At 42.3% G+C, this 26,571-nt stretch overlaps 1 protein-coding gene across 5 annotated transcripts in view; it reads left to right on the forward strand.

Annotated features, from left to right (window-relative positions):
* Positions 1-2,515: 2,515 nt before the first annotated feature.
* The window catches only part of tmem260 (transmembrane protein 260), a 28,710-nt gene continuing 4,654 nt past the window's right edge, over positions 2,516-26,571 (forward strand). Inside the window, exons 1-11 of one of the 5 annotated variants that reach the window (XM_055006232.1) lie at positions 2,516-2,649; positions 8,601-8,632; positions 10,186-10,337; positions 18,769-18,946; positions 19,062-19,175; positions 19,624-19,803; positions 19,939-19,979; positions 21,502-21,588; positions 22,675-22,783; positions 24,835-25,007; positions 26,217-26,388. In XM_055006232.1, coding sequence (XP_054862207.1) covers positions 10,237-10,337; positions 18,769-18,946; positions 19,062-19,175; positions 19,624-19,803; positions 19,939-19,979; positions 21,502-21,588; positions 22,675-22,783; positions 24,835-25,007; positions 26,217-26,388 — 1,155 coding nt within the window. In that variant the 5' untranslated portion in view covers positions 2,516-2,649; positions 8,601-8,632; positions 10,186-10,236. Of the gene's footprint in view, positions 2,650-4,121; positions 4,558-8,600; positions 8,633-10,185; positions 10,338-12,514; positions 13,513-18,768; positions 18,947-19,061; positions 19,176-19,623; positions 19,804-19,938; positions 19,980-21,501; positions 21,589-22,674; positions 22,784-24,834; positions 25,008-26,216; positions 26,389-26,571 lie in introns of those variants that run through there. The other 4 variants (XM_035940725.2, XM_023293702.3, XM_023293703.3 and 1 more) reach the window with 4 other exon arrangements.

Genomic DNA, 26,571 nt, shown 5'->3' on the forward strand with positions numbered 1-26,571 from the left:
TTCTGTAAAGAAAAAAAATGAAATCTGCACTTGAGAAGCCAACAATCCTGTGACAAAAATTCAGAGACTCTGGCTGAACTGCATGTTGTGTTTACATTAAGCAGATACGAGACAAATATGGAAATAAATTAGAGCAATATGGAAGAACATAAAACATATTTAATCGATTAGATACATGCAGAATGGATTAAAAATGGTGTACAGATTAACAAGTTGTTGGGCATGGTAAAATATATTTTCAGACCTGAAGTACATAGTAGTGTGAAAGAATGTAGAGTTTGTAGAGGTTGTAAAAATGTAAGTAACTATGGCATGTGGTGCAGCTAGTTCCTCCAGTACTAGTAACACCTGTGGGAAAAATGTTGCACACAGATTGTAATGTTTTTAAAAATTTCTGTAAGATAAAAAATCAAAGACATGTAGCTTTTATTTTGGTTTTTTTAATGATTTATGGCGTTTTTACTGTTATACTGCATGGGACAATTCTGAGCTCTCTCTACTTTTAGTCATGGTTTTTTTCCACAGATATTCGGACTTTATATTGCAGTGAAAAATGAGCCCACAGTGAGTTAAAATATGATAGAAGCAAAACATTTAGGAACTGCTTGGAGTTTAGATGGTTCAGGTCAGAAGGGGAAAAATGTAAATATGTAACTTTGATACACATAGGTGAGTTGTTAAATCAATTACAGTACCAGAGAGTGACTTTAAACAAAAGCGAGTTGAATTCATTTTCTTCAAGAATTGTGACACATTCAAAGCGATATTAGTGGAAAATAACTCTTTAGTTCTCTCGCACATAGTGAGACTGCTTCTAAATCATTTCAAACAGTCGGGCATTTTGTGTTGTGATTTCTTGTGACTTATGGAGCAACACATACACACTGATACTGATATAGCTGAAAAAAACAGCATCACCTTGTATATTAGCCTGGATGATTTGTCAGTCTAGTTCTACTGCCTAGCCTTTAAAATATGTGTTGTATTTTTGTTCTTGTTGAAAAACTGCTAGACTTTCATGATCATACTAAACAAAAGAAACATTTGGCAGGTCATTGGTACATTTTAATCTACCACAACTGGAAGAAAGGCAGGATTTGTGAGGGCGTATTTATAGCAGGACAATCTTTTCAGTTGATTTGTTTCTAATGATGAACCTATGAAATTCTTCTTGACCATATAAAAAACTCCAATTCTACATCTGTTATGTTGACAAAGGAGCTTCTTCAGACCTGAACCCCAACGCACATAAGGGCCTGAAGCCTTTATTTTTGACCTCACTGATGAAACAAATACACGTGCTGAGCTGTGAGCAATGGTCACCTTAACCTAAGAAGGCATAAGCATTTTGTTTCAGTAAAAATATGTAAACATAGAAGTTGTCTATCATAAAAAGATGATTAAAATATTAACAAATGATAACCTTTGAGCTCAGGTTCTCTCCCATTGTCAATCTGAACCAAGAGAAAGTCAGCTCAACGTGGTTGCTCTTTTTGCAAGTCCAAATGCTGCCCCATTTTGATCTTTTAGTGTCTACAGTATGTATATTTTGGCTTGTGGACACTGTCAGTGTGCAACTGTTTAGCAAAGAGAATGTTTATGGGGCGATGAATGGGTGTAATATGGCTGTGAAGCAGATTCAAAAGGGCTTAACTGGATTACACCTCATTTCAAGGATGCTTAAGGTAAGATTAAAACAGATATGTGGTAAGTGAGGAAAATACAAAATCAAATAGATGGAATTTCACTCAGTGGTCTCATAAGCCACTTGCTCATGCATGGCTGTCCTGTTTCTATTTGTAAGGCGCTGAGTTAAAAAATCAGCAACAAAAATGTGAGAAATTGCGTAGATTGCTATTGTAAAAAAAGGGACTCAGCAAAGGAAACACACGCGCATTTCAAACAACAGTTTTGCTCCACTGGACCATCACAATTCACCATTAATGCCCTTTCTTATCTTATGCTACAAATCCCTAGAGCTGGAACATTAGAACTCTCTAATCACACACACTGGCACACGCTGAGTGTGTGTACAGGCACTCTAGCTGCACTCACACACAAACACATATGAAATCACACACCTCGCATACAATCTGAAAAGATAATGAATTTAATACCACTGCTATTACAGTCAACTAATGTTTGTTAATAGCCTGGTGCCATATGGAACGAGGGCCTCAACCATGTGGGTAATTCCTCTCTTTTGACAAGCTGTCAATAAAAATGGATGCATGGGATGGAGGAGGGAGGATGTGCCTAATCCAGCAGACTCTCTAATGATTCCTCTGTGCTTCGAATAGGAGCTCCAGGCCTCTATGAATGTGCTTACAGCTGTTTTATCTGTCCCATCAGAGCTCGAATATGTGTCCACATTAGCACTCCACCGGGCATTTGCGCACATGTTGAACAGTGTGTCCGGGCCCAGGCTGGTTTTCAGTGTGGCGGAGGGTAATGGAAGCGGTGGTTTTAGCGAGAAGACTTTATGACGTGCCTGATTACCTCCTCCCCCGCCTCACCCATCCACCTCCCCAAATTCACTCCATCTCCCACCCACATCCCTCTGCCAGCACTGCAGCCCAGCGGATAACCAAGCTTGGATTAGCAGTGACATCACACTGAAGAGATGGCTGAGCCCCAATGTGAGGAAGGGTGAGTACTTTGGTTTGTGTGTGTCAGATTGGTGTGAGCGTTGTGTGTGTGTGTGTGTTCAAGACTGATTAGACGGCGAGGGTGGTGGTGAGAGGGAAGGGAGGATTAGCGAGCCATCTGAGAGTTGGTTAGGTGCTGACACCACTCCACCTCACCAAGGGCTCAATTTACTGAGGGATCAGACTCATTTATGGTGGGCTGGGATTATTATCAGTTCAATAGGGCAATTTCTTTATTACAGTCACCCCTCAACCTGTGAAATATGGACACTTGTGAGACATTTACGGGTTCATGAATCTTGTTTCAGGTATAATCCAGTACTTTTCTGTACAGTTAATTGTGTATTAGCAGCAGGTATAGTAGCAGCTCTACTCTGTTTTAATGAAGTAATGTAAGTAATCAGAGAGGGGATTAAAGAAGGCTACAATGACTATACCATGGAGCTTTTCTAAGGCTCCAAATTGGATAAGACAGACTGTGTTTGAGTTTGGATTTACCTGGAATGTCAACACTCAGCTGGCCCTCGGTATTGAACCCCTTGTAATGCATTGACCACAGAGTCCACTGAGAAAACATCAACAACAGCAGAGCAATAGTGAAAAGAATGAAGCACACATTTAGGTTCAAGCCTTGAACAAACTGCAAAGAAGGTGAGGGCTGTGCCTGTAAATCAGGTTTGATAACTTCAGTGAGACCTACAGTGCTGCACTAGACTACTTTACAGTATAGTTTGCAGACATATATGCATGAATACCTAACCATGATTCATAGAATAGTTCATTTTTGTTAAGTGCACGTTGAACCTTGGAAATAGCTCTTGGCACAAATAACCTCACAAAAAGGTCCATTATGTAGCTGTTCTAGGCCTTTTGATTAGATTGGATCAGCAGATTAGACCAGCAGATGAAAAAACACATGTAGCATATCCAGGTCCATTATGCTCTGAAAAAATAACTTTGAAAGCACACGTATTGGAATTAATATTAACATTAAAAAAACACAATCTTTGAACAAAATAAACAGGCTTAAGTATTTAGTATTTTAAGTGTTGCAGTGCTTGTGAAGAGGTGAGTACAAATGAGGGAAGAAATCTCAGCCGAACATTCCTGAATCAGAGTGAGTAAATCAGTAAATAGTCATTAAACAGACAATGTGGGATAAGAAACACTCCTTTTCACATACACATGTTAATTATTATATGTTCCTGCCACTATATCGTTCAAAACAACTTCCCGTAGTGACAACTTTCAGAAATGGGTTAACACAAAACATGCTTCCAATTAGCTTCCTTTATTGACAATATGTTTGTATAATAGCCCATTTTCTTTTTGATTAATATTTTGTTTAAAGCACAAACCCGCTGTTCTATATTATTATTTTCTTTTTTATTTTTGTTTTCTTGAATGTAAAAAGACAGTTTTTTGTACCTATTTTGTTTGTATTTGGCACGAATAATAAAAAAAAAAAAAAAAAAAAAAAAAAAAACTTTCGGAAATGGAGGGTCTGGTAATATCGCGAGATTTATTCCGTAGGCGTGGATCACGTTGTTACTTCCCGGGAAAAGAAACGCTTCAACTCAGCCGACATTCAAGTCTGTACAAACCGTAAAAATGTTTTTACTTGGTAACATATAAACGTCACCCCGGCTCAGTATGACACCGATTTTCAGGTAACTGGTAGCTTTTTGAAAATAGTTTTATGTACAGTCCTGAGTCCCCGGAATGTTTGGATGCTAACGCTAGCTCGCGAGTTAAGCGACGTACCAGAGGAAACTGTCGCTATTTTAACCAAAAGAAAAAATGTCTGCGGAACACAAGGCAAGCTGGATACTGACAGGCACCACGGTCGCTTGTGTTACCGCTCTGTATGTGCCCTGTGTGCAGAGGACTGTCCCCGGTGGAGACTCAGGTGGGTGCTAACATGCTAGCTAATGCTCATCTGGTCATGTGGCTTTGTTGTGTTGCCTAGCAGCCAATCGCATGGCGCCTTGTTGAAGTCGCTGCTGCAGCTGCACTGGTGCTGTCCGTGGTGCTGCAGCTGTAGGTCATAGACAGTCTGTATAAATATATTCGTGTATATAATCATAAATAATATATTATGTGAATTATATGCAGGCTGTATTGCAAGTACAACATCTGTAAAAACTAATGTGGGTCCCCGTGACAGAGACAAAACTTGCTTGAAAGAACATATCTAAACGCCAAAACAGTAGTTTGGAGTTACACACACTGAAAAAATTACAGTGGTCTCCTTAGTGAGCTTTACCATTGTCAACCACTAAGAACTTTAAATGAAAGTCGTTTATTCTGTGACCATGATTGAACATTGAAGGTAAAATTGAATGTGGAGTAACTATAATTCTGGTGAAGATAAAATAATAGCTATGAGAGATTCTTTGTACCCTGTGCAATCATAATGATGACCAAACCATACTAAATTTTCCTTGAGATTTAAGTTTAATAAATCACATAAACTTTGCTAAATTGCAGATGATTCATTAAATGTGGGTAATATTTATGTTGTTTTTATTATGTTTGTGGTCTAAATTAAGTCTAATTTTGTTCAAGTTTGATTAGATTTACTCAAATTAAATGAAGACAAATTTCTTGCTTTGGCAACTGAGTTTGTTTGGCTAATTTTTTAAAGGTCTTGAACAGGTAACTCTGGAGTCTTAGCTTTGTTTTCTGTGTCGATAATAGGGGTCATCTTGTATGGTTTTGTTTGTTTGTTTGTTTTTTAGGACATTACAGATGATTATTAATCAAGCATACAGAAAACAATTTGGAGATGATATACATTTGCAGGAAAAATGAAGTCCTTTGGGCCAAAAATATGAATACCACAACCTACAATACAAAATATTGTTAAAATGCCTTTATTTATGTTTTTTCATCCATTTAATAAAGAGACAACATTAATCTTTTAGTGTTGATTGACTACTGCTCATGGCATTAGCCATCAGCTTGTCCTGTGGGCAGGACTTTGTTCAAGACCAGAGAGTGGTGACTACAGATTGAGGTAGCTGTATCAGAACCAAAGTAGTGAATTAACTGATTAATTAATATTTTTTTGTTGAGAATCGGTTTAAAAAAAACATACACACACTACACAACAATGCTTATAATTGGGTAAATGAGGATCTGATAATTGGCCAGCTCGATAACCTGTTCACCCCTAGTAGATAATACCTTTGGTTGGAATTCAGTGTTATCTGTGACTTTTAATGCGATTTATTTTTCTTTAATCACATGCAGTGTCTTCATTCACTAAGGATCCTGCAGAGCTTGTAAATGGATGTGATATTTTAGTGATAACTCACGTACTTCATGTACAAATATGTGGTATAGCACATTAGCTTGAGTGTAACATATTAATTTTAGTATATAATTTAGTATTACGACATGCAAAGATGCAGTTTATGCAATGATAGTCATTAGCACAGTGCTACCTTTACCCACTTGACCCACACTTATTTTCCTGTACCTTAACAAAAGCAAAACATCTGTCATTCATGAAGTTGCATTTTTACACTTTTTAGCAAGGTTTATTTTTTCTTTTTACGTTTGTTTTCAGATGCCACACAAATTGAAACGGTAGAGCATTATTTCTTTCGCTGACTGTACCTACTTGTTGGGCAATATAGACACTATTTGTAATGACAAAACACTGTTGACAGCCATTGGCTCACAAAATCATTTGGCTTGTACGTTTAAATACGATATTATGTGTATATGCATAAATTCAATTTGCACTCTTCTGGAGTTCAGCTTCACAGTGGACCTGAATGCATTTCACTCAGTACCTTCCTATGCCGTAGGCCAGTGTGTTTTCCAACATTCTTGTAATGCAGTTTATGAAGGAATGCCTTGCACAATTACAAACAGTGTTTAGAAGTGATAGCAAGGTTACAAACTTGTAAATGTGGACTTGAGGGCATGAAGGCTCTGCTTGTTAGGGTTGCACTGCTCTGGCATACAAGCTGCAGAAGGGAATGCATTTTTGCAGAATGAAAGCATAAGAAAAGCTCGGCCAGATAGGAACGAGCAGAGATGAGGAGAGAGCAGGCAATCGGAGCGCTGAGTAGCCCTGCTGGTTGTGCTGCTGTCTAGCGAACAGGGCCTTTGAAAAAATGGCCAGCCTCTTCTCCACAGTGTTTAGGGACGGTGCAGGATGCCCGCTCTGATAGTGCCAGCTGAACACCCTTCCGAATTCTCCAGGTCTCCGTCTCTGTGTCCTAATCTCTTTAGGTGTGATGTGCCCTGGAGAGGCTTGAGCGCAGCCCCGCGGGTACGCTGTTGTCTAGGAATGTGGAGTGTGGAAATGATGGGGATTATAGGAAGACTGGTGTGGGTGCCCATGCTCCACAATCACAAAGACTCTTGGCACCCGTGCTGCTACCCCGTTGAGTCAATATTTTCCCTTTTTAGTATTGGGGCTGCAGAACTGCATCTCTGTGACACTGAGATGGATGTTTTGGCTTAGTATTAGTTTGAGTTTCTGTGTTGAATGGTGTAAAAGTGTGCCACTACTGAGGGAAAATGAGTGAAATTGAGAAACCGATGAAGGATGAGAAAGTGTGATGTAAAATGATGGCAGGTAGCTGGCGGCTCATGCCAGGTGAAATGGAGCTGTGAAAACATTTAAGCCGTGCAGGTGGAGGAGTTCTGACTTCATGGTCCATTAGGCTGATAAGAGTTAGGGCTCCTCATGTGGCAGAAATTTAGGCATCGTAATTCACTGTATCAGCAAGGTTGCAAAATATGTGAGGCAGCCAGCGCCATCTGAAATTCAGCCGTTCTGTTTTATAATGGTCGGTACTGCATCCTGGCCTGTGTTCTTGCTGTTCAAATGTTTATTTTTAACATATAAAAACACTTACAGCTGCTTGGATTTAAAATAACCTACTATGTTGTTGTTGTTGTTGTTTTTAATATTGTTTTCTTTGTTGAGAACCAGTGCGATGAACACCAGAGAGCATTTCATTTTAACCTGCTGTGTTTTTGAGAAAAAAATTAATTTGCCCTTTTAATGTGATTTATTTTTCTTCCATCACATGCAGTGTCTTCATTCACTTGGAATCCTGCACAGCTTGTAAATTAATAGACTCATTTCCCTGTCACTGCTGATGCAAGAAACAAGACCACCGTTTCATTGGATGTGTTTGATGGCAGAAATGAGTACCCATCTAGTACCAGTAGAGGGAGCTGTCTTGAACCCAAACATTTATCAATGTCATTTAATCTGAACCAAATTTCAATTTTCATGAGTGGGAGATGCAAACATTGGGTGAGAAATCAGTCTAATTTGAAACGCTCTGGGTGTATTCTGGCACAAATGGGTTTGTGCCCAGATACATTAAAGCTTCCTCAAATAGCTTTTAGGGGTTTTCTTTTCACTTTGTGCTGCGCCTCACACAGAGCTTGTCAAAAAATTGTGCAGCCGGCTCTTATTTTTACAGCTTACCTCATTCTGAGACTGTCACCAACGTAGCCTTTCTGTTTGTGCCCAACGGACTAAACGAGACACTGAGACACTGGCAGTGTGGGAGCAGCAGAGAGGCACGTAGAGGAGCAGAAGAAAGAGGAAGGGAAAGGACCCTGATGCATGCATGGGGAGGATGGGACTGGTAGCATTATTCTCAGATCAGCATATGTGTGTCTTTGTGTGACAGAGTATTGGAGAGGGAGTCTAATGGTTTGTGTGTGTGTGTTTATATCTGTGTGTATGTGCGGGAGAAGGGAGGGAGGCATCAGGGGAGAAGCGAAAGATGAAGAGAATGAGCGTGCCGCTTAGGAAATGTCACACTGGGAAGATTTGCAGGTTTTGATCCTAGCAAATTAATGCAAAACCCCAGTGCAAGTATTTGATTTGGGAAAACTTTGGGAGCAGACTTGTCTCTTAATAATAATTATTGGGTTTACATTAATTTCCTCCCCTATTCTCTTCCACAGGAGAGCTGATCACCACTGCTTGTGAGCTGGGGGTAAGTATTAGCTGTATTGTTTAATCAATTCACTCATTAACTCTTATAAGCATTAAGGAAGTTTAATTAAGCATGGGCAGAAAGCAGATTAATTTACTTTCAGTCCACAGGTTTTTTCCCCTTCTTTTCTATACACTTATTTTACTAAGTTGCAAGTAGAGAATGCTATAATTTGCAACCCGTTTTTCAAATCCAATTAAAGTCAATGGTAAGGCGATGGCTTTTGTAGGCTTTGCCTTATGTACGGTATAAGGCTTATTATATCCACCCCTCTTTTTTGTGTGTGTGTGTAAGCCGCGAAGAATGAACTAAATCGGGTTAACAGTTATAATAAGTTTTATTATTTAATAAAGTTTATTACGCCGCTGTGATCCTTTTAGGGAGGCTGTGTCGGTGTCACTATGCCAGTAATCCTGCCGTTAGTGCTGCAGTCCGTGTGGCCTGCCTGTCTGCCTTTCAGGCCTCCCCAGGGCCTCGCAGGCCATCCTTGGTCCCCGGGCTGCTGGCCCCACTTTCTGATCCCCAGAGCTCCAGAGTTCTGCTTCCCTTTGCTCCCTGTGGCCTGTTTCCCTCAGCTGTCCTGTAGCTTCATGCCTGTCCACTCCTGTCGGCCGCACAGTCCGTCTACATGCTCGTTTTAGTAGAGTTACCGATCTGTCTGATGCTACTATTGAGTTCACCACTCTGTCTTTTGTCAAACTGTCTGCTGGAGTTTTTCTTTTGTGCTTTTATTTGCTATTTCTTATTTGCTCCTTGACTTATTTTGACGTACACTCCATCCCCACCTCCTCGCTTCAATTTAAGTGAAGTTGTTTGTATGCTTGAGAATAACCGTAGAACCTTTGCTGTGTTTGAGGTGACTGGTGAGGCAGTCACATTCTCACCTTTCAGCTCTATGTTCATTTGAAGAGCTGCCCCTTCTCCCTGCCTGCATGGTTCATGTTATCAGTGCCAGGGAATGAGTCTGTGTTTAATGACTGAGCCCTTATCTGGGTGGAGGAGACTTAGCGGCTAATTGCTGTGATTGCTGAGATCCCCCAGGCGAGAATGACTGCGGCTCTGAGGTGGTTTGGAGGGCTGAGGCAGGCGAGTACCACGTGCTTTACCATGGGCTCTAGGGAGCTGCACTGTCCTTGGGAAGAGGCCAGAGGAAAAGAAGCGAGAAGAGGAGGGGGGGAAGAGAGGGAGAGGAGGGCTTTGGTATCATTGCAAAGTGAGCTTGCGGTCAGGCCAGACGGGACGTGTCTCACTCTTCTCCATTTCTGCAGCTATAAAGCATGTCACTACAGGCATCTAATGAGGGCAGAGGGGCAACTGAAATTGCCACACAGGTATGAAACGCTGCCGACAAATGTGCAGCTTTTTTACAACATTTGCCTTGCTAATGGGCTCTGTAAAAAAGTATAGATGTCACCGAACCAAAGTATAACATGCACAATTTATTCATCTCAGCCTACCGCCCCCTCCAACACATTATCAGGTTTATGTGCTGTGAATTTATCCTCTATTAAGTCTCACGATTTACATCTCTCTTTGTACCGTTGCGCTTTAAGGTGGCCCATCCTCCAGGATACCCACTCTTCACCCTCCTAGCTCGCCTGGCTATGTGTCTGCTGCCATCGCTCTCTCCAGCCCACAGTGTCAACCTGATGAGTAGCCTCTTGGGGGCTGCAGCTTGTGGTGGCCTCTGCATTACTGTCTGCAGGTAGGCAAATAAAAATATATGTATATCCCATATATGTTTCTACAGTTTCTTAATGTATTTGTGTCATTGCTTTGCTTTGATTCTAGTGATTGAGTGAAAATAGAATCAGACAGTGTGTCACTTTATTCACACAGTCGGCTTCTATAATAGATGTGATTCCAGAAGTACCTGTCTCAAACTCAGATTTCAGATGAGGAAAAGCCTGACCCCTTCGGCAGTGAAGCCGTTTTGTGACTAACACACATCAATGGAGGAAACAATAAGACATTTTTGAGTGGAGGGGGTCTTTAAACATTCCCCTACTGACTTTTTGCATCTTGATGCTGTCTGGAACACAGAGTGGTATTTTTGGGTCCAGACTGACAGGCAGTGGTGTCCCTGATCCTCTGTTCAGTATTCAGGAGCAGAGCCCAGCCGCCCTGCTCCCTCCCACCACCCTACCCTGCCTGTTTACCCATCAGCCACCCATTGCGAGTGTGCGTGTATGTGTATGTATATCACAATTATCGTGCCCTCCAAGCCCCGCTCTGACGTCCCGGTTCTCCTGCCCCCCCACTGCCCAGCATGCTCCCAATCCTGACATGGCACGATTTCTAATCTCCCCCTTCTTGCCTCCTGGGTCTGAGAGGAACAGGATCACTAACTCTGCTCCTCCCTCTCCCCCCTCTCTTCAACCACCTCTCCCCTCGCTCAGTCATAAACACAGTTTACATCTCTGCAATGCCATCTACCACCCTGCAGTTTCGCCTGCTGCTGACCCCATCATGTAAGGAGTATTTTACCCCTTCCTGCTTTGTCTGTGTGTTTATCTCGCATGGTTGGCCGGACTACCTTACATCACCCTTTTGCTGATCTTAGTAATTTTCCACATTGCATTGTTGATGGCAGCTTAGTGTCAACATTTTACCTTTTTGTCACAGTTTGTGCATACTGGGGCATTTCCAAGCATGTCATATACTTCTAATTTACTCCTTCCAGAATAGGAATTGTTAAATATGATGTAATTTCTTCCCGCTGTACACCTTGGCAGGTGCCGGGGACCCAGTGATAGTGATAGTGGAATTGTGTGTGTTCCCAGGTGCGCAGTGCTGGGCCGACTTCCTGTGTGCTTGGCCAGTGTGTGCTAAATGGCAGGCGGTCTGGAGAAGGTCAGGGTACAGGGTCAGGCCTGCTGGAGTAGGGCAGGAGCTGGGGAGGGAGTGCTCTCCAGGGGACTGGCGCTAAGCCCAGACTGCATCAGCCTTAGACACTGCCCTGCATTATTGTTACCTTAGAAGTGAATCAAAACCTGCCACCTTTAACCACTCTGCACAAGTCAAGACAAGACAGGGGAAAGAATACAGTGAGGGCAACAAAGGGGACAAGCACCGCTCATCTTTAGGATATTTTGACTGTGCATCCCTACTGCCACCCTAATTTCAATGCATTTGATGAGCCGCCATTCAGTTGGAGGATTGGACTCAGCCCTTGGCTAGACATTTACAGTTATTTTGAGACCAGAAAATATCCATGCAGTCTGGGTGATATTTGGCTCCCAGTGTGCATGTTCACTGTAGCCCTGCCTGTAATCTCTGGGGATTTAGATCCAGTTGTGGATTATGGTCAAGTAAAAAGTCATTATGTAGAGCTACAGCCACACCCACCCCCTCAACTAGGGTTGATGGGTAGCGAGGACTTCAGCCAGAGCACACATTCACACCATATAAGCTCTTAAGTGTGAATTTATGATCTATGCTTTCAATTTGAAAAAATAAGCATAAAAGGTTTTAGTCATTATCTGTTCAGGGCCTAGTTTGGGATGAGCTGTGAGGTTGTGGATCCGCTGGCACACACGACCTAGTGACGGGCTAGTGGAGAGGGGAAAGGTGAGGAGGGAGGGAGGATGGAGAGAGGGATTCTGGCTGGTCAAGACCTACCTCTTGGTTCTGGCACGGAGGGCATTGAGTGCTTTGACCATATCGAGAATATTGGCATAGATGTCATGCCACAAAGGCCAGGCCTTTCCCTCAGATGAAATGCCAAAACTGACCAGTTGATACCTGCTCATATCTGCTCTGCCCTTGCCGTGACACTAGTTCCCTGTGTCTTTTCCCCACTTAATTAAGTTTTGAAATGTCTTTTGTTGTTTTTGTCCCTTTGTGGCCCTCATAAACTTTTCCACCGTTTCTTATTTTTAGGTTCTCATCGGCTCTGAAGTAGACCCCCCCACACCACCACCACCACCACCCAAACAAATCATTGCTTTGTGTGATTATGTTCAGATGGCAAAATATATTGAAGTTAATACGGGTACTTGAAGGCAGTTTCTCTCAAATAATAAATTGTAAGACCTTGAAATTCATCTGGAATATACCCAACATGGCAAGCCTTTGATGTATCAATTTAAATTAGTCGGCCAGATTGCCGTGTTTAATGTGGGGGAATGTAAGTTGATAGGCTTGGAAGCCACTTCTCTCTCTTGCATAAGTTTAAATGTAGCACTTTAGCCTCCCTTTGATTTGTCAATTACAGTTCTCTGGGCTTGATCATATGGTTTGATGGCCAAATTGCATGTCTTGTTATGTTTTCACACCATGGCCTGACAAGCCTTTGAGGATGGTGGACGTAATGATAATTACTATCGATTGCAGTTGGAGGTTCACAGAAAGAAACATTTGGCTCATGGAATGCTAAAGGCCTCAGCCATGAGTCTCTGGAGGAATGCACCCTTCATAGCGGGATAATCCAGACAGCTCGGTATTCTGTGCTCTCTCGTTTCACAGTTTATCTGCTAAAGCTGCTCTGAATCTCTGCTACCTGTGAGGAATCTCTCTCCATTCCTGAGCTTATCCTGAGAAACCAGGAGCAGACATGTTAGCGTGCTGACAGCCATCGCAGCAGAAAAACAACCTCGTAACACTCAGCCATCAGCACTTTTGGTGTGATCACATGATTACGTAACAGGCCTGTTGAAGCACACCAAACGTGTCTGGCCTCCCTTTTCCCTGGCGGCCCTCGAAAGAAAATGCACACCTGCGAGAGGCTCCCCCGCCAAGAGCTGGCCCATGTGGCACATCTGATACCTCAGTGGACGGGAGGGTGGGCGTGGTGCCATCCCCTGCCTTGTACTGCATCCCCAGCTCCTTATAAGGACCTCCACCATATGGTCCTGATGGCGCTTTTCCTTCTTGCTCAGGTGGGTTGTTTTTCCACAGGGGTGTGGTTGTGTATATCTTGTCGAGGTCAGGTCAGGAGCAATGTGTGTGGGGGTTGTTTTTTGCAACAGTTTGTGTAGTTTTATTTCTATGCAACAGCTGAATAGAGTTGTTTTGTTGGATGATGTCTTCACCTCTCCCTGTAGGTGGCAAGACGGCCCCTCCTTCTCACATCTGCTATGCACGGATAAAATCTTCATCCCAAGTGGCAATAGAGAATACACCCATCACTGTTTTCTTCTGAAAATGTAGAAGACAATTTTAAGTTTGTCTGTTTAAAAGACCCCAATCTCTGGACCTTTTGTTCCTATTCTGCACTATCTCATCCGTCATATTGTAGTCCAACAGACCTCTTTTACTCCCCCCATCCTCAGCATGACCAATGGTTCCCCCAGGACTCATCCTCTAATACAGTTAAACAGATGTCTAATGAAGATGTTATTTCCTCATTACTGGCTACGGGATGGGGATAGAGAGGAGGAGGGAGGAGGGCTAGATAGACAGCAGAATACAGTACCAGTTTAATATTCCTTTCGCCCGTGGGCCTGAGATTGTGTCTGCCTCGGACGTCAATATTACATTCCTCACCCACCACAGGCAGTCTTAATAAGGCACCAGGCACAGAGACGGATCAGACTCGGCAATTACAAGTCACCCAGAATTAGTTAATGGAATCTATACAGCAACATTTATGTATCACTGGTGTGTGCCTAATGACTTTGTTGGAAAAAGCAGCAATAAAAATGGCATTCAGTGAATTACATAAACACAGGATTTTTGTAAATTGTTTTTTTCCCCTCTTCCTGTAATTTTTGTGTGTTGGGTGGAGATTAAGATGGCATTCTGGGAGAAATTGTCATGTCAGTGGCTGCATTGTTTGTGCAGAATTGTGGTGATTAATTTTACACGCACTTGTAGCTCTGGAGCGCTCTCCTGGAGGAGGGGTGTCTGAGCGGCAGAGCTGGGACCCTTATTTACCCTCCTCTGTGCAAACAGACAGCCTCAGCTACGCACACCGGATGAGGCAGGAGAAACAAGGAAGAGCCTGGTTTGGTGATTGGCTGAAATTTAGTCCGTGGCTTTAAATGTGAAATATCCAAATACATAGTTTTGAACGTAAAATCAGTAAAAAATACAGGATTAGGGATGGACAACACTTTAATAATATTGTAGCGTTTTCTTTCCTCCATATTGATAATCTGATGATATCTTAGTGATTTGTTTTTTTTCAGAGGATAATTTCGCACAAAACATTAGGAAAATTAAAACTTATGACCGAAGTAATAATAACATTCAAAATGTCATATAATTATATCAACAATCTATTCTTTAAAAGGCAGTGTAATATGGCAGAAATCAATGTTAAAATATTCATAAGAATGTTTCTCTGATATCAACATGTAACAGAATGGTTATTTTATGCCTAATTACACATATGATAATGAAGACAATTAACAATATGTTGTAACTTATCATCTAGTTTTCATCCAGTTTGCTTGAAATTTCAAATTTAAGGAGGGTCTTCAGTGATTGAGCATCACACTTCTTTAAAGTTTGGCCCCAAACTTTCATGAATACATTTACAATGAATCATCGGAATCAAAGCAACTGATTCTGAAATATCCTTTTTCTTTGCCTCAATTACAGACCAAGACCCCCAAACCCTGAATTCTACATTTCCCAGAATGCAACTCATTACATCTTTCTTTAAGCCCTTCCTGGTTATTTCCATTTTCACACACACTTTTTGTAAAGTAGACTGTTAAACATTTGGAGCGTCAGAACCTAGGCCAAAATAACCAGTTTTTTTTTTTTTTTTTAAAACATCCTTTCTAGGATTGGGAACCTTTTCCAGAGCCACAGAAAACTTTATATACCTGTTTTTGCTCTTATGTGGTGAGAAAACTGAACTTCCTTGAGCGCAACTGAAAAACAATATAAATTTTAAAAATGACAACACGCTATGATCATTTTCTCACGGTGCTGTTCCACTGAAAGACATTATTTGATAATGCTGCACAGCCATATGCTGTATGTTGACCTGCTAATACTTGGTAGCATTTGATTTAGTTGAGTGTTTGATTTCCTGACACACCTCATCATTTAAACATTTGTATATGAATTGCTGTTTGGCTTTGAAACTTCAAGGCAGCACATCAGACACGTACCCTTGTCATATAATAGCTGCTAAGTAGCCTGCTCGGTGTCCTGGCCAGAGGGGAGCCCCAGGGTGTGAACGTTGGCCAGCTGGAAACCTCAGCCCGAGCAGGCCACCTCCTCTCTCGGGCTTTCTACCCTCTTCAGGAATGTGTGATTCTTTTCCAGCACTGCTTCCCCAAACCACCGCTCGGTTAGAGAACAGTGCAGTGCTGATCCGCGATGGCACAGCTGTGGTATTGTCTGTTCCCCGGGGTGGTGTGTGACAGTGGCTCCCTTGGCCAGCTCCATTGTGAAGCTTCATTCAGTGCAGAGTGCTGGTGTAGGCTTATTGTGTGCTGTTATTTAGCACACACGACTGATGTTGGCATGTCTCTGGCCCATACTGTAGAACTGAGTGGATAAATGAGGCAGGTCTCATTTTGACACTTCAAAGTGATTATTCTGAGCTTTTGTTGTATCCTTGAAGGGGACCTTGCTTACCAGACTCTCTTGTATTTTTATCATGTTTCATTTTTCATTTACCTTTCATCATTCTTTGAAAATGTGTTCAGTGTTGTTTTGTCTTAAATGTTTTTTTCACCAATTCCATTACTTCAGCTAAAAGTTGAATCATGGGTAATTTTCTTTTTTTAACCACTTACATTATTTCCAAGTTTGTGCTTCGTTTCAGGCTTCAAGCATAATATTTGTCACTGAGTTAATTACCCAAGTGATGACGCACACATTCTGGCGGGGTGGATCAGTTCAGGGTAGAATAGTCTCGTTGTCAGCCATGTTATTCTCCTGCCACGTCTCAACCGGGCCATTGTCACTGAGCCACAACATTTCAGCACAGCAGCATCCTGCACAGCATTGAGTTGTGATAACGGGGAACACGGACACACTGGTGTCAGAATGTGTCCTGCTTTATCCGCTCGCCCTGGGAGCAGCCAGCCTGGAGAATGAGCTGTGGAGAGGCTGAGAGGCTGACTGGGACCCAGGTGGTCCTGCACAGACAGACAGGTCATTTACGGCCTACACTGTACACACATCACTGGGCTCTTACGGACTGACAAGCTCTAACAGAGAGATTTGTCAGGCACTCAGGGAGAATAAAGAAGTTAAAAGAACAGGAGTGAGTGCGTGTTGTGTGTGTGTGTGTGCGTGCGCGCCTTTGAATATGTGACGAATGCTGGCTATCAGCTTCAGAAGCAGGAACAGACTTGGTGTAATAACCTCGTCTGTGGACCCCCGTGACTGTTCTGCACCCTGTGTTACCCCCCAGCCAACCCCCCTGCTAGGTGTATGAGCTGTGAGTTAATTGTCATGCAGGGAGGTAAAATTATGGGTGCAGGAGGTCTCTGCACCTCAACAAAAGTCCCCATCTGCCCCCCCAACACCCACCCACCACCACCCTTCTTCATCCTTCCTTCAAGTTACAACTAATTCCTGGAGCGGTGCAGCGAGAAAGACGCTGCTATCTCTTATTAAGACCCACTCCTAGACGCTCCACCCCCCGTTAAGTGCACACACACACACATATACATACTCATTCACCGAGCCTCCCTTACAGTGAACACAGAGGAAAAATAGTGGAGAGTAGGAGAGAGAAAACCCAAGAAAAAAAGGGGAAGTAGTCAGCAAGCAAGAGTTTTTTTTTCTACCCTTCTCTCGCTCTCCCTCTCCTTTTTTTCCTGATTTACCGCGCTTTCCTCAGAAAGCTCCATTGTTCCCCTAGCCTAAGTCTCATCAGGCCTTTTGTGGCTGACTATCACAGCGGCAGGCAGAGAGCTGGAAATGTATAAATGGTATCATGCCTTGTGATTAATGGCGGTGCTTATGAGTCAGGTCTGATAACGGGCCTGCTCTCTACTCAATTTCAGATACCGTTAATGGAATCTGTCTTCTGCGATTGTAATGTGAGAGCGCCTAATTTGCTATGGAGCTTGAAGCTGTCACCGGCAAGGGATTGTGGGGTCATAAGGGACCTGGCAGCCGTTTGGCCTGCAGCTTGTATCTGCGGTGCTGAATAGAGCAGCTCTCTGCCTGTCAGTTAGCTGATAGGCTGATGAGGACTCTAAGCCACTCCACACAATGGCGGAAAGGGCCATACTGCCTGACTTCCCTAATTGTCGAGCCTGCTCATATTTCAGAGCCAGCATGCTGGGGACTGGGCTGCTTTTTTTTTTTTCTTTTCTCTTCTTTCCCCTCTCTCTTCTTGAACTTTTTTCTTCCTTTTTCTATATTTCATCCTACATCCTGCACACTGTCTCACCCCTTTAACGCACACTTCTCTGCACTATTTTCCTTTTCTCTCCCTTCTCCCCATCATTTGTCGCCTCTCTCTCTCTCTCTCCCCCTCTGTCTCTCATTTTGGTAAGTGGTGGGTCTTAGCGTATGACAGATTATCCCAAGTTTGCTTCAATTACTGCAAAGGAGATGGAGACAGTACAGGAGAGGAGGAAGGGGAAAACTTTTGTGCACACATTATATTTAAGAAGCTGAGGATAAAGTGCTATCTCTACCGCTGTGGTTTCCGTGCCAGTCTGCTCGAGATCAACCGGCTGCTGGGGAGGGAGTTCTCATGATATGTGAATTACCCCAAATCACTGAGAGTGTTTTTCAAGGTCTTGTCCGAGAAGCAAACTTGGGTAAAGGGAAGATTATAATAGGTGCCCAAATTTGTCTGAGCAAAGTGGTGGCTTTTTTGACTGCAAAATTTTAATGTTTTGTGAAGCTGCTGACTTTGTTTTTTTTGCTTTTCTGTGTCGGTGCAGTGTAACTCGGATCAAATAAAATGTCAAAAAAAGCAATTAGAAGTTCTCTAGCCTTTAAAACTGGCTAAGAAAAAAAAAACACTGAATCTAGTCTATTTAAACTTGTGTTTTTAGATTCACTTTGGTGTAAAAAATGTGATTTCTTATGATTGCAGCAACCAAATAGTGATATTTGTACATTTCTTCAAAGATACGAGAGCATTTTGGTTGTATTGTAAACGCTTAAAAAAAATACACAAGATATCTCTGGGTTTGTGTATGAAATCACAGATTTTTCTAAAGCGGTGTAAAATAGAAAACCCTCTCCTCCTACACTGTCAGGTTGGCAGGTCCTGGTCCTGGAGCAGTTCTGGCTGGAGGGCTGTTTGCTGTGTCCAGACTCAGCTGGCAGTGGTCCATGGTGGCAGAGGTCTTCACCCTCAACAACCTTTTTGTTGGCCTTCTCTTCTTCTTGACCGCCAGCTTCCATTGTGCTGAAAGCGCCACGCAGAGGAGGAAGGTAACTCAGTGCAACACATCGACATGCTAACTGGAAACTTGCATCTTTACTGTCGTCATTCCTCATATGTTTAATATACTTGAAGTCACGCTGCACTGTTTAATGTCCCTGTCAGATTGCACACTGGGGCGCATTATGCAGCGGCTTGGGCCTCTGTAACCAGCACACCCTGGTGCTGTATGTATTGGTCATCATTCCCTGGGTCCTTTATCGACTCTACTCTCAGAAGGTAAGTCCTGGGGCTTCATGAAATGAGGCACACTCTGCACTTACAGACAGTAAAATAGAAATATGTCTGAATACTTCTTAAAGTACATAAATGGAAGTGGTTTCTGCAAGATGAAGAGTCTGGGAGCATTTTTTCTGATGGAAAAAATAAGAAACTGCTGTAAAAAGATGTTGCTTCTATGTCAACTACAGGGTTAGAATCACAGTTTTCTCAGCAATGAGTAGTTTAATATTAGTGTTACTATGAAAAATGGCCTATTATTAAAGAGAATGACATAGGAACTGTATGTTCCTATATAGGCACATATAGTGGGTTTCCATTAGTCTACACATCTTTATACATTGCCATCTATACTGTATGTACTTTCCAAAATACTTTGAGTGTTGGTCAGCAATACATCCACGTAGAATATAACACCGACAACATCTTTTCCATGCAATTTAAACAGGAGCTGTCTTTTCATGGCCTTTTGTCTTTGGGATTGTGTTTCCTCGCTGGTTTTCTGCCGTATATCTACCTGCCCATCTCATCCTACCTCAACACAGCCCGCTGGAGCTGGGGGGACCAGACCACCCTGTCAGGACTGCTGATCCACCTGCTAAGGAGTGAATATGGCACATTCAGTCTCGTACGTGCTGCTTATCTTAATATATAATATCTTATATATAAACTGACGCACTGTATTTACACTCACTCTGTGCTCTGTTGGCTCATCTTATCTTGCATACTAATGTTTTTAGTTGTACTGTTCTTGGTTTTGCAGGCAAAGACAGAAGGCTCTGTGAACCTGACCACAATGTTACAGTAAGTTTGTGTAAACTACTAACACAGTTAGTTTCTAAATTCATATTTTAGCTTCACAATATACATTTATTAGTCTCAGCTCTTTAAAATGACATGACATCTTCCTCGTCTGATTTATGCCACATTTTTAAAATAATGTAATTTTATTTTCAGTTAATCTATTGAATAGTTTCCAAGTAACTGATTGTTTACAACATATAGATGTCATGAAATAGCACAAAATGAGACCATTAGTCTCCCAGAACCCAAAGTAGTGAATTCATATTACCTGATGTGTGCATCCAACACTCTCAAAACCAAGATATTCAAATTACAGTGTCACAAAACAAAGACAAACAGCAAATTCACTTGTGCAAAGGTGGAAACAGTATATCGGGCATTTATCCTTGACATATAACTAAATGCAATAAGTGGTCACCAAAACTGTATTTATTTGTTCTGTTTGACTAATTGTCCACTATATTTGAGTATAGCATTTATTTTTTATGTAGACAGTGCGTTCTAAGACAGAGTAAGAAGGAACAGTAGAGTAAACCGGAGGGATTTGATCTGAGGGCACATATGGGTCTAGAGATGGAGGCCCCACCACTCTTTGCGATGGTTATGGTGGTTTACACAGGTTTAACCACAGACACACCAATCTGCTATGAGAGCCCAGAGTCATTTGTAGAGCCCATCTCTTTCCTCTCCCTAGCAGCTTTTGTTCTTCCCATTCCACTCTCTCCCATCAAAGCAGAACTGAACCTGCTTAGAGGGCCAAATCGCTGTGTTCTGTTTCTCCAGCAGTTTGAAATGATCACTCAGCTCTGGTGTTTAAGCGTGACAAGCTGTGATGACAGACACTGCAATAGAGCTGGAGAAATTGTATTTTTCCACTCTAGCACCCCCCACCACCACCACACGCACCCCTCCCACCCAATTCCCTGCCTTGCTCCCCACTACCAGCACCACCACCACCACAGTCATCGTACTCCTGGTATCTTTCTCCAGCTGACGGGATGGGGGTGCATGTGCGTCTTAAGACCCCCCACTACCAGGCACCCACCCCTTCCCATCACCCCTGCTGCTTGATGGACAGGCACACCTTCAAGATGGGGAAGAGAGGCAAACATGACAGGCATGTCACAGTGGAGACGTAAACCCGCTGGAGAAGCTGACACACACACCCACAAACACACGCTCATGAGCACATTCACACATAGTGTACATTGGGAGATATAGAGACTCAATAAGCTGTCAAATAGAGATGGGTATTAAGGAAGAGGCAGGAAACTATCTCTCTGCTCTGAGCAAGCGCTCTGTGACTGACAGGCGCTGTGAGCAGAGGATGGGGCTGCGGGGGGTGGATGACACAGTCATTCGTATCTGTCAATCCGATTGAAAGGAGGAGCGCACAGTCCAAGGAGTTTGTTTTGATAGGGCATGGAGGGCATTTAATAATTGCTGTCCTTGAGTTCAGTAGCAGGGAGGGTAATTGAGCTTGTCTTTGGTGTCCATCATAAATGTATCTCTGTGTTTGCAGGGCCCAGCTGGACCACTGCCTGGCAGAACTTTCACCTCCTGTTTTGGTGCTGGCAGGAATAGGCGTCGTCCTCTCCTCGTGGGACAGGTAGGATGAGTAAGACGCAGGCATGCAGCACACCAGACTCTGACACACACACATCTCAGCAGCCACTTCAACCAAAAATCTAATCCCCCGGAGTAAGAGACAAGGAACAAAACCACTGACAAAATGCTGATCTTAGAAAAAAAGAAGACAAAACAACACTGAGGCACCTAACTGTCAAGCTGTCAGGACGCACCACATTCAGATCGAGAGGGGTTGATGTGTATTTTGGATTTTCAAAAACATGTTTGTGTGTGCAAGTAAATCACTGCTTGTATGTATGTGTTTGTGGCAGTGTGGCAGTGTGATCCAGTAATTCATTACAGTAGTGCCTTAGCTGGGGTCTGTGGGGTGAAGCTGATAAAGCCCAGTGATGCCCTGGAGCTCTGCAGGGCACAAGCTATTCCCTGCTTCCTCCTCTCCTGAGGTGCACTTTAATAAACTTGGCTACATACACAAACAAATGAAAAAGAGCAAGGTCATTTCATAGAATGCCAAAAGGAAACTATGTAAATGCTCATTTATCTACTGTTTGCTACATTTTGTTAGTCAAAAATCAGCATTTAGTTTTTAACTATTGTGCATAATATAAAGAAAAAATAAATCGAGGGCCGCTTGACTGGCCAGCTGATGGAAACCATCGAATCAATCTCTTGGCAGGAGAATTTATTCTGGCTTAAAAGTGTCTCTTCAGGTTCAGATGATGATTTGTTATTGCCATAAGGGTAATGTGTTTTCTTTTTAGTGTATAAGTACATTTTACAGCTGTACTGTAATGAGTTTGTGATTCAGCGGTTGGCACCAGCTCATTATGACTCAGTCAGCATTAGAAAATCAATCATGCACCTCTTAGCTGGCTGGCACATACATTTTCTCTCAGGCTTGTGATCTCCATCCCTGCATTAATATTTTTACAGACTTATTCAAAACAAGTATATTTTAATAGAGTAAACAGACAAAGTAATACATTAGACTAAATATATGGAAATAGCAGTCAGGAATACAAAGCAAAATACTCAGTAAGTGAAGCTGAGTATAATACCTGTAAAATAATAATGATGTTAATAAACTGGAGGTCTCCTGTCTTAGGACTTGCTGCTCAGTGTCCTGGCTGTTGACTGCCATGCTGGTGGTCTACTCACTGTTTTTTGCTTGGAGAGCTAACCTGGACATCAGCAGACCCTTGCTGCTTGGAGTGGTGAGCTACATGACTTTTAGATATTCTTGTTTTCATTTTTCTGCAGTTGTTCAAAATGTGTGCTTTGTATCAAATTATACTCTGCATACAGGTATTATTGAGTGTTCTGATCTTATCACTATTTCTATGCACATTTTCCAACTCCAAACTATATAAACTTGAAAACTTACTGAATTTAATGCTTTTTTTAAATGGTAAATATGGGTGTACTGAGAGAGGATGTGGCCTAAAAGGATTAACACCTTATATTAAGATGTGCATAATTATTAGGCAGCTTCATTACATCAGGTTAAACAGGCCAAAAAACACTTTTACTTGATGTGGAAAACTAAAATTGCCTTTGAGATGAATAGCCTCTCTTGAAATAGCTGGACTCTCGATGTGTGACCACAAAAAAATTAAATGTTTTGTTGTGAATTTATATATTTTGTAAAAAATGCTCAGAAACTTCTCAGTTAATAGATAATATTAACTACAAGAGACGTGAGAAAAATTGGATGTGACTTTACCTTGAACCTTGCCGGATATTAAACAGAAGTGTTGCCTTGTTTCTGTCCACAAATGTCCATGGAGGACAAGATTAAATTTTCCCTAACCAGTCAGTGAAGACCAGCATATCCACCAACATGCTTGTTTTACTGAGGTTTTAACAATGGAGCAGAGTATTGCAAAAATCACTATACTGAGAATTTATGTCATCTCTCTGAAATTAATTTGTTAATCAAGGTAGTCATATCAAAATTTTCTTCTATTACTGTCATTAATAATCCATCCAATGCACAGCTTGACAACTTAACAATACCTGTTGTTCCTACTTGTACCTAGTGACTATTAGTCCTCCCTCAGTGCCTGCTGGACTGATTCCTAAAACTGAAATCACTGTTCGATTTTATGATGCCTGTTGAATTAGTGAACTGAACTGAAACCTGCCTAGAATGTGGCGAGGTACAAGGAGTGAAGCGCTCAGACACGTGGCCAACGTAAGGACGGCTGAAACACAACCGCTACAGTGAGATTCTCAAGTTGAATCTTCAGGACCAGTCCAGTTAATTCCTGAAGACAGATTTTTAAAAGGTGTGAATGGAATGGAATAGTGAATAGTGAATAATGAATGGATAGTGACTCTTGATGGAGATGGTTGTGCCTCTGGTTGGATCACTAAAGGAAACGGGTCACCACTTCCAGTGAGGCGACAACAAGGTGGAGGAGCGGTTGTGGTATGAGATACATTCATTATTGATTAGCTTGTTGGAGCTTTTTGAGTTGAAGATGGACTGAAAATCAACCACCAAACCCACTGCCAGTCTATGGAGGATACTTTCCAGAAGCGCTGAGAAGTCCATGGCATTCAGAAAGGCTATGATCTTTATGGAGGACAGTTCTCCACCACATGCATCTAAATGCTTCACTGCTTGGCTCTACAACAAGGTCATCAAAGATGAATTAATAATGACATGGCCCCCTTCCTCACCTGACTTGAATTCTGTTGCGCCCTTCTTAAACATGACATGTATGGTTAGGAAAGACAACATACTTCTTTGAACAGTGTCTGGAAGGCTATAGTTGCTGCTTCAGTAAAAGGTGTTCACTGCATGAAGAGGTCAAGAAAGTGACAGACTCCATGGTAGGAAGGCTCATGGCAGTTGTTGCAAAGGAGAATGGCTGTAATGGTCACTGAATATTTATGAAAGGCAAGAAATTATTTGTCTGTTTGTATAACTTATTCGTTAAACTAACTAGAAGTATTGTTTTTGTACTTTAGTTACCTAATAATTGTGCACACTTACATAGATTCCCAAGAGGAAAACAGACTCACTTTTCTTTTGTTAAACATTCAGATTTGAGGTTCAGAAGCATTTTGAATTGACTGAGACAATAAAAAATACAAAAATTAATACAATTTACCTAATAATTGTGAACTTTGCATACATTGATGCTGATGCTGGTAGGGATCATCAATAAACCCAACCACACACAATAAAACTATTGGAAACACTGTTGTGCATGTGTGTGTTTGTTTGTGTGCATATGTGTGCGATAACTTCCTGCAGGTTGAGCGTTTCTGGCTCCAGAGTGACGCTGCGGTGTGTGTGCTGGCAGGCCTCGGCTTGAGCCGGACTCACACTGAGCTGGAGAGGAGGCTCGGCCATGGGGGGGTGTGGAAGACCACAGGCTGGCTTCTCACTGTAGCTCTGCTGGCACATATGGTGCGCACCAATCACAGGTGAGCACTGTACTCAATAACAAACTTGCTGTTGTTGGATGTGATGAAAACATACAGTGCAGTCAATAAATAGCAGGGCAATATGGTCACATGCTTTTCATTGTTTGAGTCTGAAACACCACATTGGGTTTCAAATGAAACAATGATTATGAGATTAAAATGCTGACTTGAAGCTTTTAGATTTGTTGAGTTGCTGTTGTCAGACTCATTGTCCGTTTTGCCCTTGGCAAAGATTTTCATTCCATGTGAATGAAGAAGCTGTCAAAGTGAAGCTAAGTCAGCATTCTAAACTTGCTCTCATTGTTTCATTTCAAATCCAGTGCTGTGGAGTATAAAGTAAAAATCCTTATAGTTCCATTTCCACTCTTGTAGATTTGTAGTTAAATGCCCCTATTTTGTTCAGGCTGAGATGTAAATTCAGCTTTGTAACATCCAAATTTGCAGACAATTATAAAACTAATTGTACAACAGCAAAGATTTTGATCACAGTAGACATAATTATTGTAGCTGCATTGTGTTGCACTTCTACAGGCTATTAGTGAGTCCAGCCTCTAATAGTGTTTTTGTGTCAGGCGGCTCTTGTTTTAGAGTTTCTTTTCAGTGAAGTACGAAGTTAAATACTTCTGCTTTGTAAAGTCTAAGTGAAATAAAAACTCCCCTCTTCGAGTTCCTTCTAAAATCCTCATGTGCAAGTTTTTTCTGAGTCAACCCGATTTGTTTCTCCCCTGTGCTTCATACTGCAGGTCTGAACTCCACATGTCAGGTTTTTCTCTGCTCACTCCATGGTAGGGGCTAAAGAGAGGCACGGTTAGCACATAGATTCCACTCACAGAGCTCAGTCTGAGATGTTAGCTGTCCGAGAAGGCAGATTACACCAGCGTAGCGCTGGGGAGTGCCAGACAGCCATCACTGAGCGGCTTTGATCAAGGGGAGAGCATGGCCTGTGCTGTCAGACCCATCACACCTGTCTCTCCACAATTAGATAGGCAGCCAGAGTGCTCTGCAGAGGGGAAGGGGCGGGGGCACTGACAACTTACCCTCAGAGCACCTTGAAAGCATACCTACAAACACTCGCATATACACAGCTGTACACATCACACACATGTCTAAACAGGGGTAAGGATGTGCTCAGACACTTTTAAATGCTAGTAAACACAACTTGTGTTTTGATATTATGAAGTGTGATTGCATGTGTGCTCGTGATCCTAGGGAGTGTGATCAGAGCAGTAACAGTGTGGTGGAGAGGTTCGGCAGGGAGCTTCTGGCCTCCGTCCCAGCAGACTCGATCATCCTGACCAGAGGAGACCTGCCCGGAAACTCTCTGCGTTACTTACACTACTGCCAGGGGGTACGACCCGATGTCCGCCTGGTCGATCAGGAGGTTAGACCTTTAAGTTCTACTCTGTTTTCTGTGTTCAGTCTCGAGCTGTTCTCCTTGGAGTTTTTTTTTTTTTAAGGCGGTACACTAATTTCAGGGCCACAAATGGATCATTTAGTATTACAAAGTTGGATACAAAATACAAATAATCAGTGGTCAGAAAGACTCTGATTTAAACTGACTTTT

The sequence above is a fragment of the Amphiprion ocellaris genome, chromosome 20 (assembly GCF_022539595.1).
Source record: "Amphiprion ocellaris isolate individual 3 ecotype Okinawa chromosome 20, ASM2253959v1, whole genome shotgun sequence".
NCBI lineage: Eukaryota > Metazoa > Chordata > Actinopteri > Pomacentridae > Amphiprion > Amphiprion ocellaris.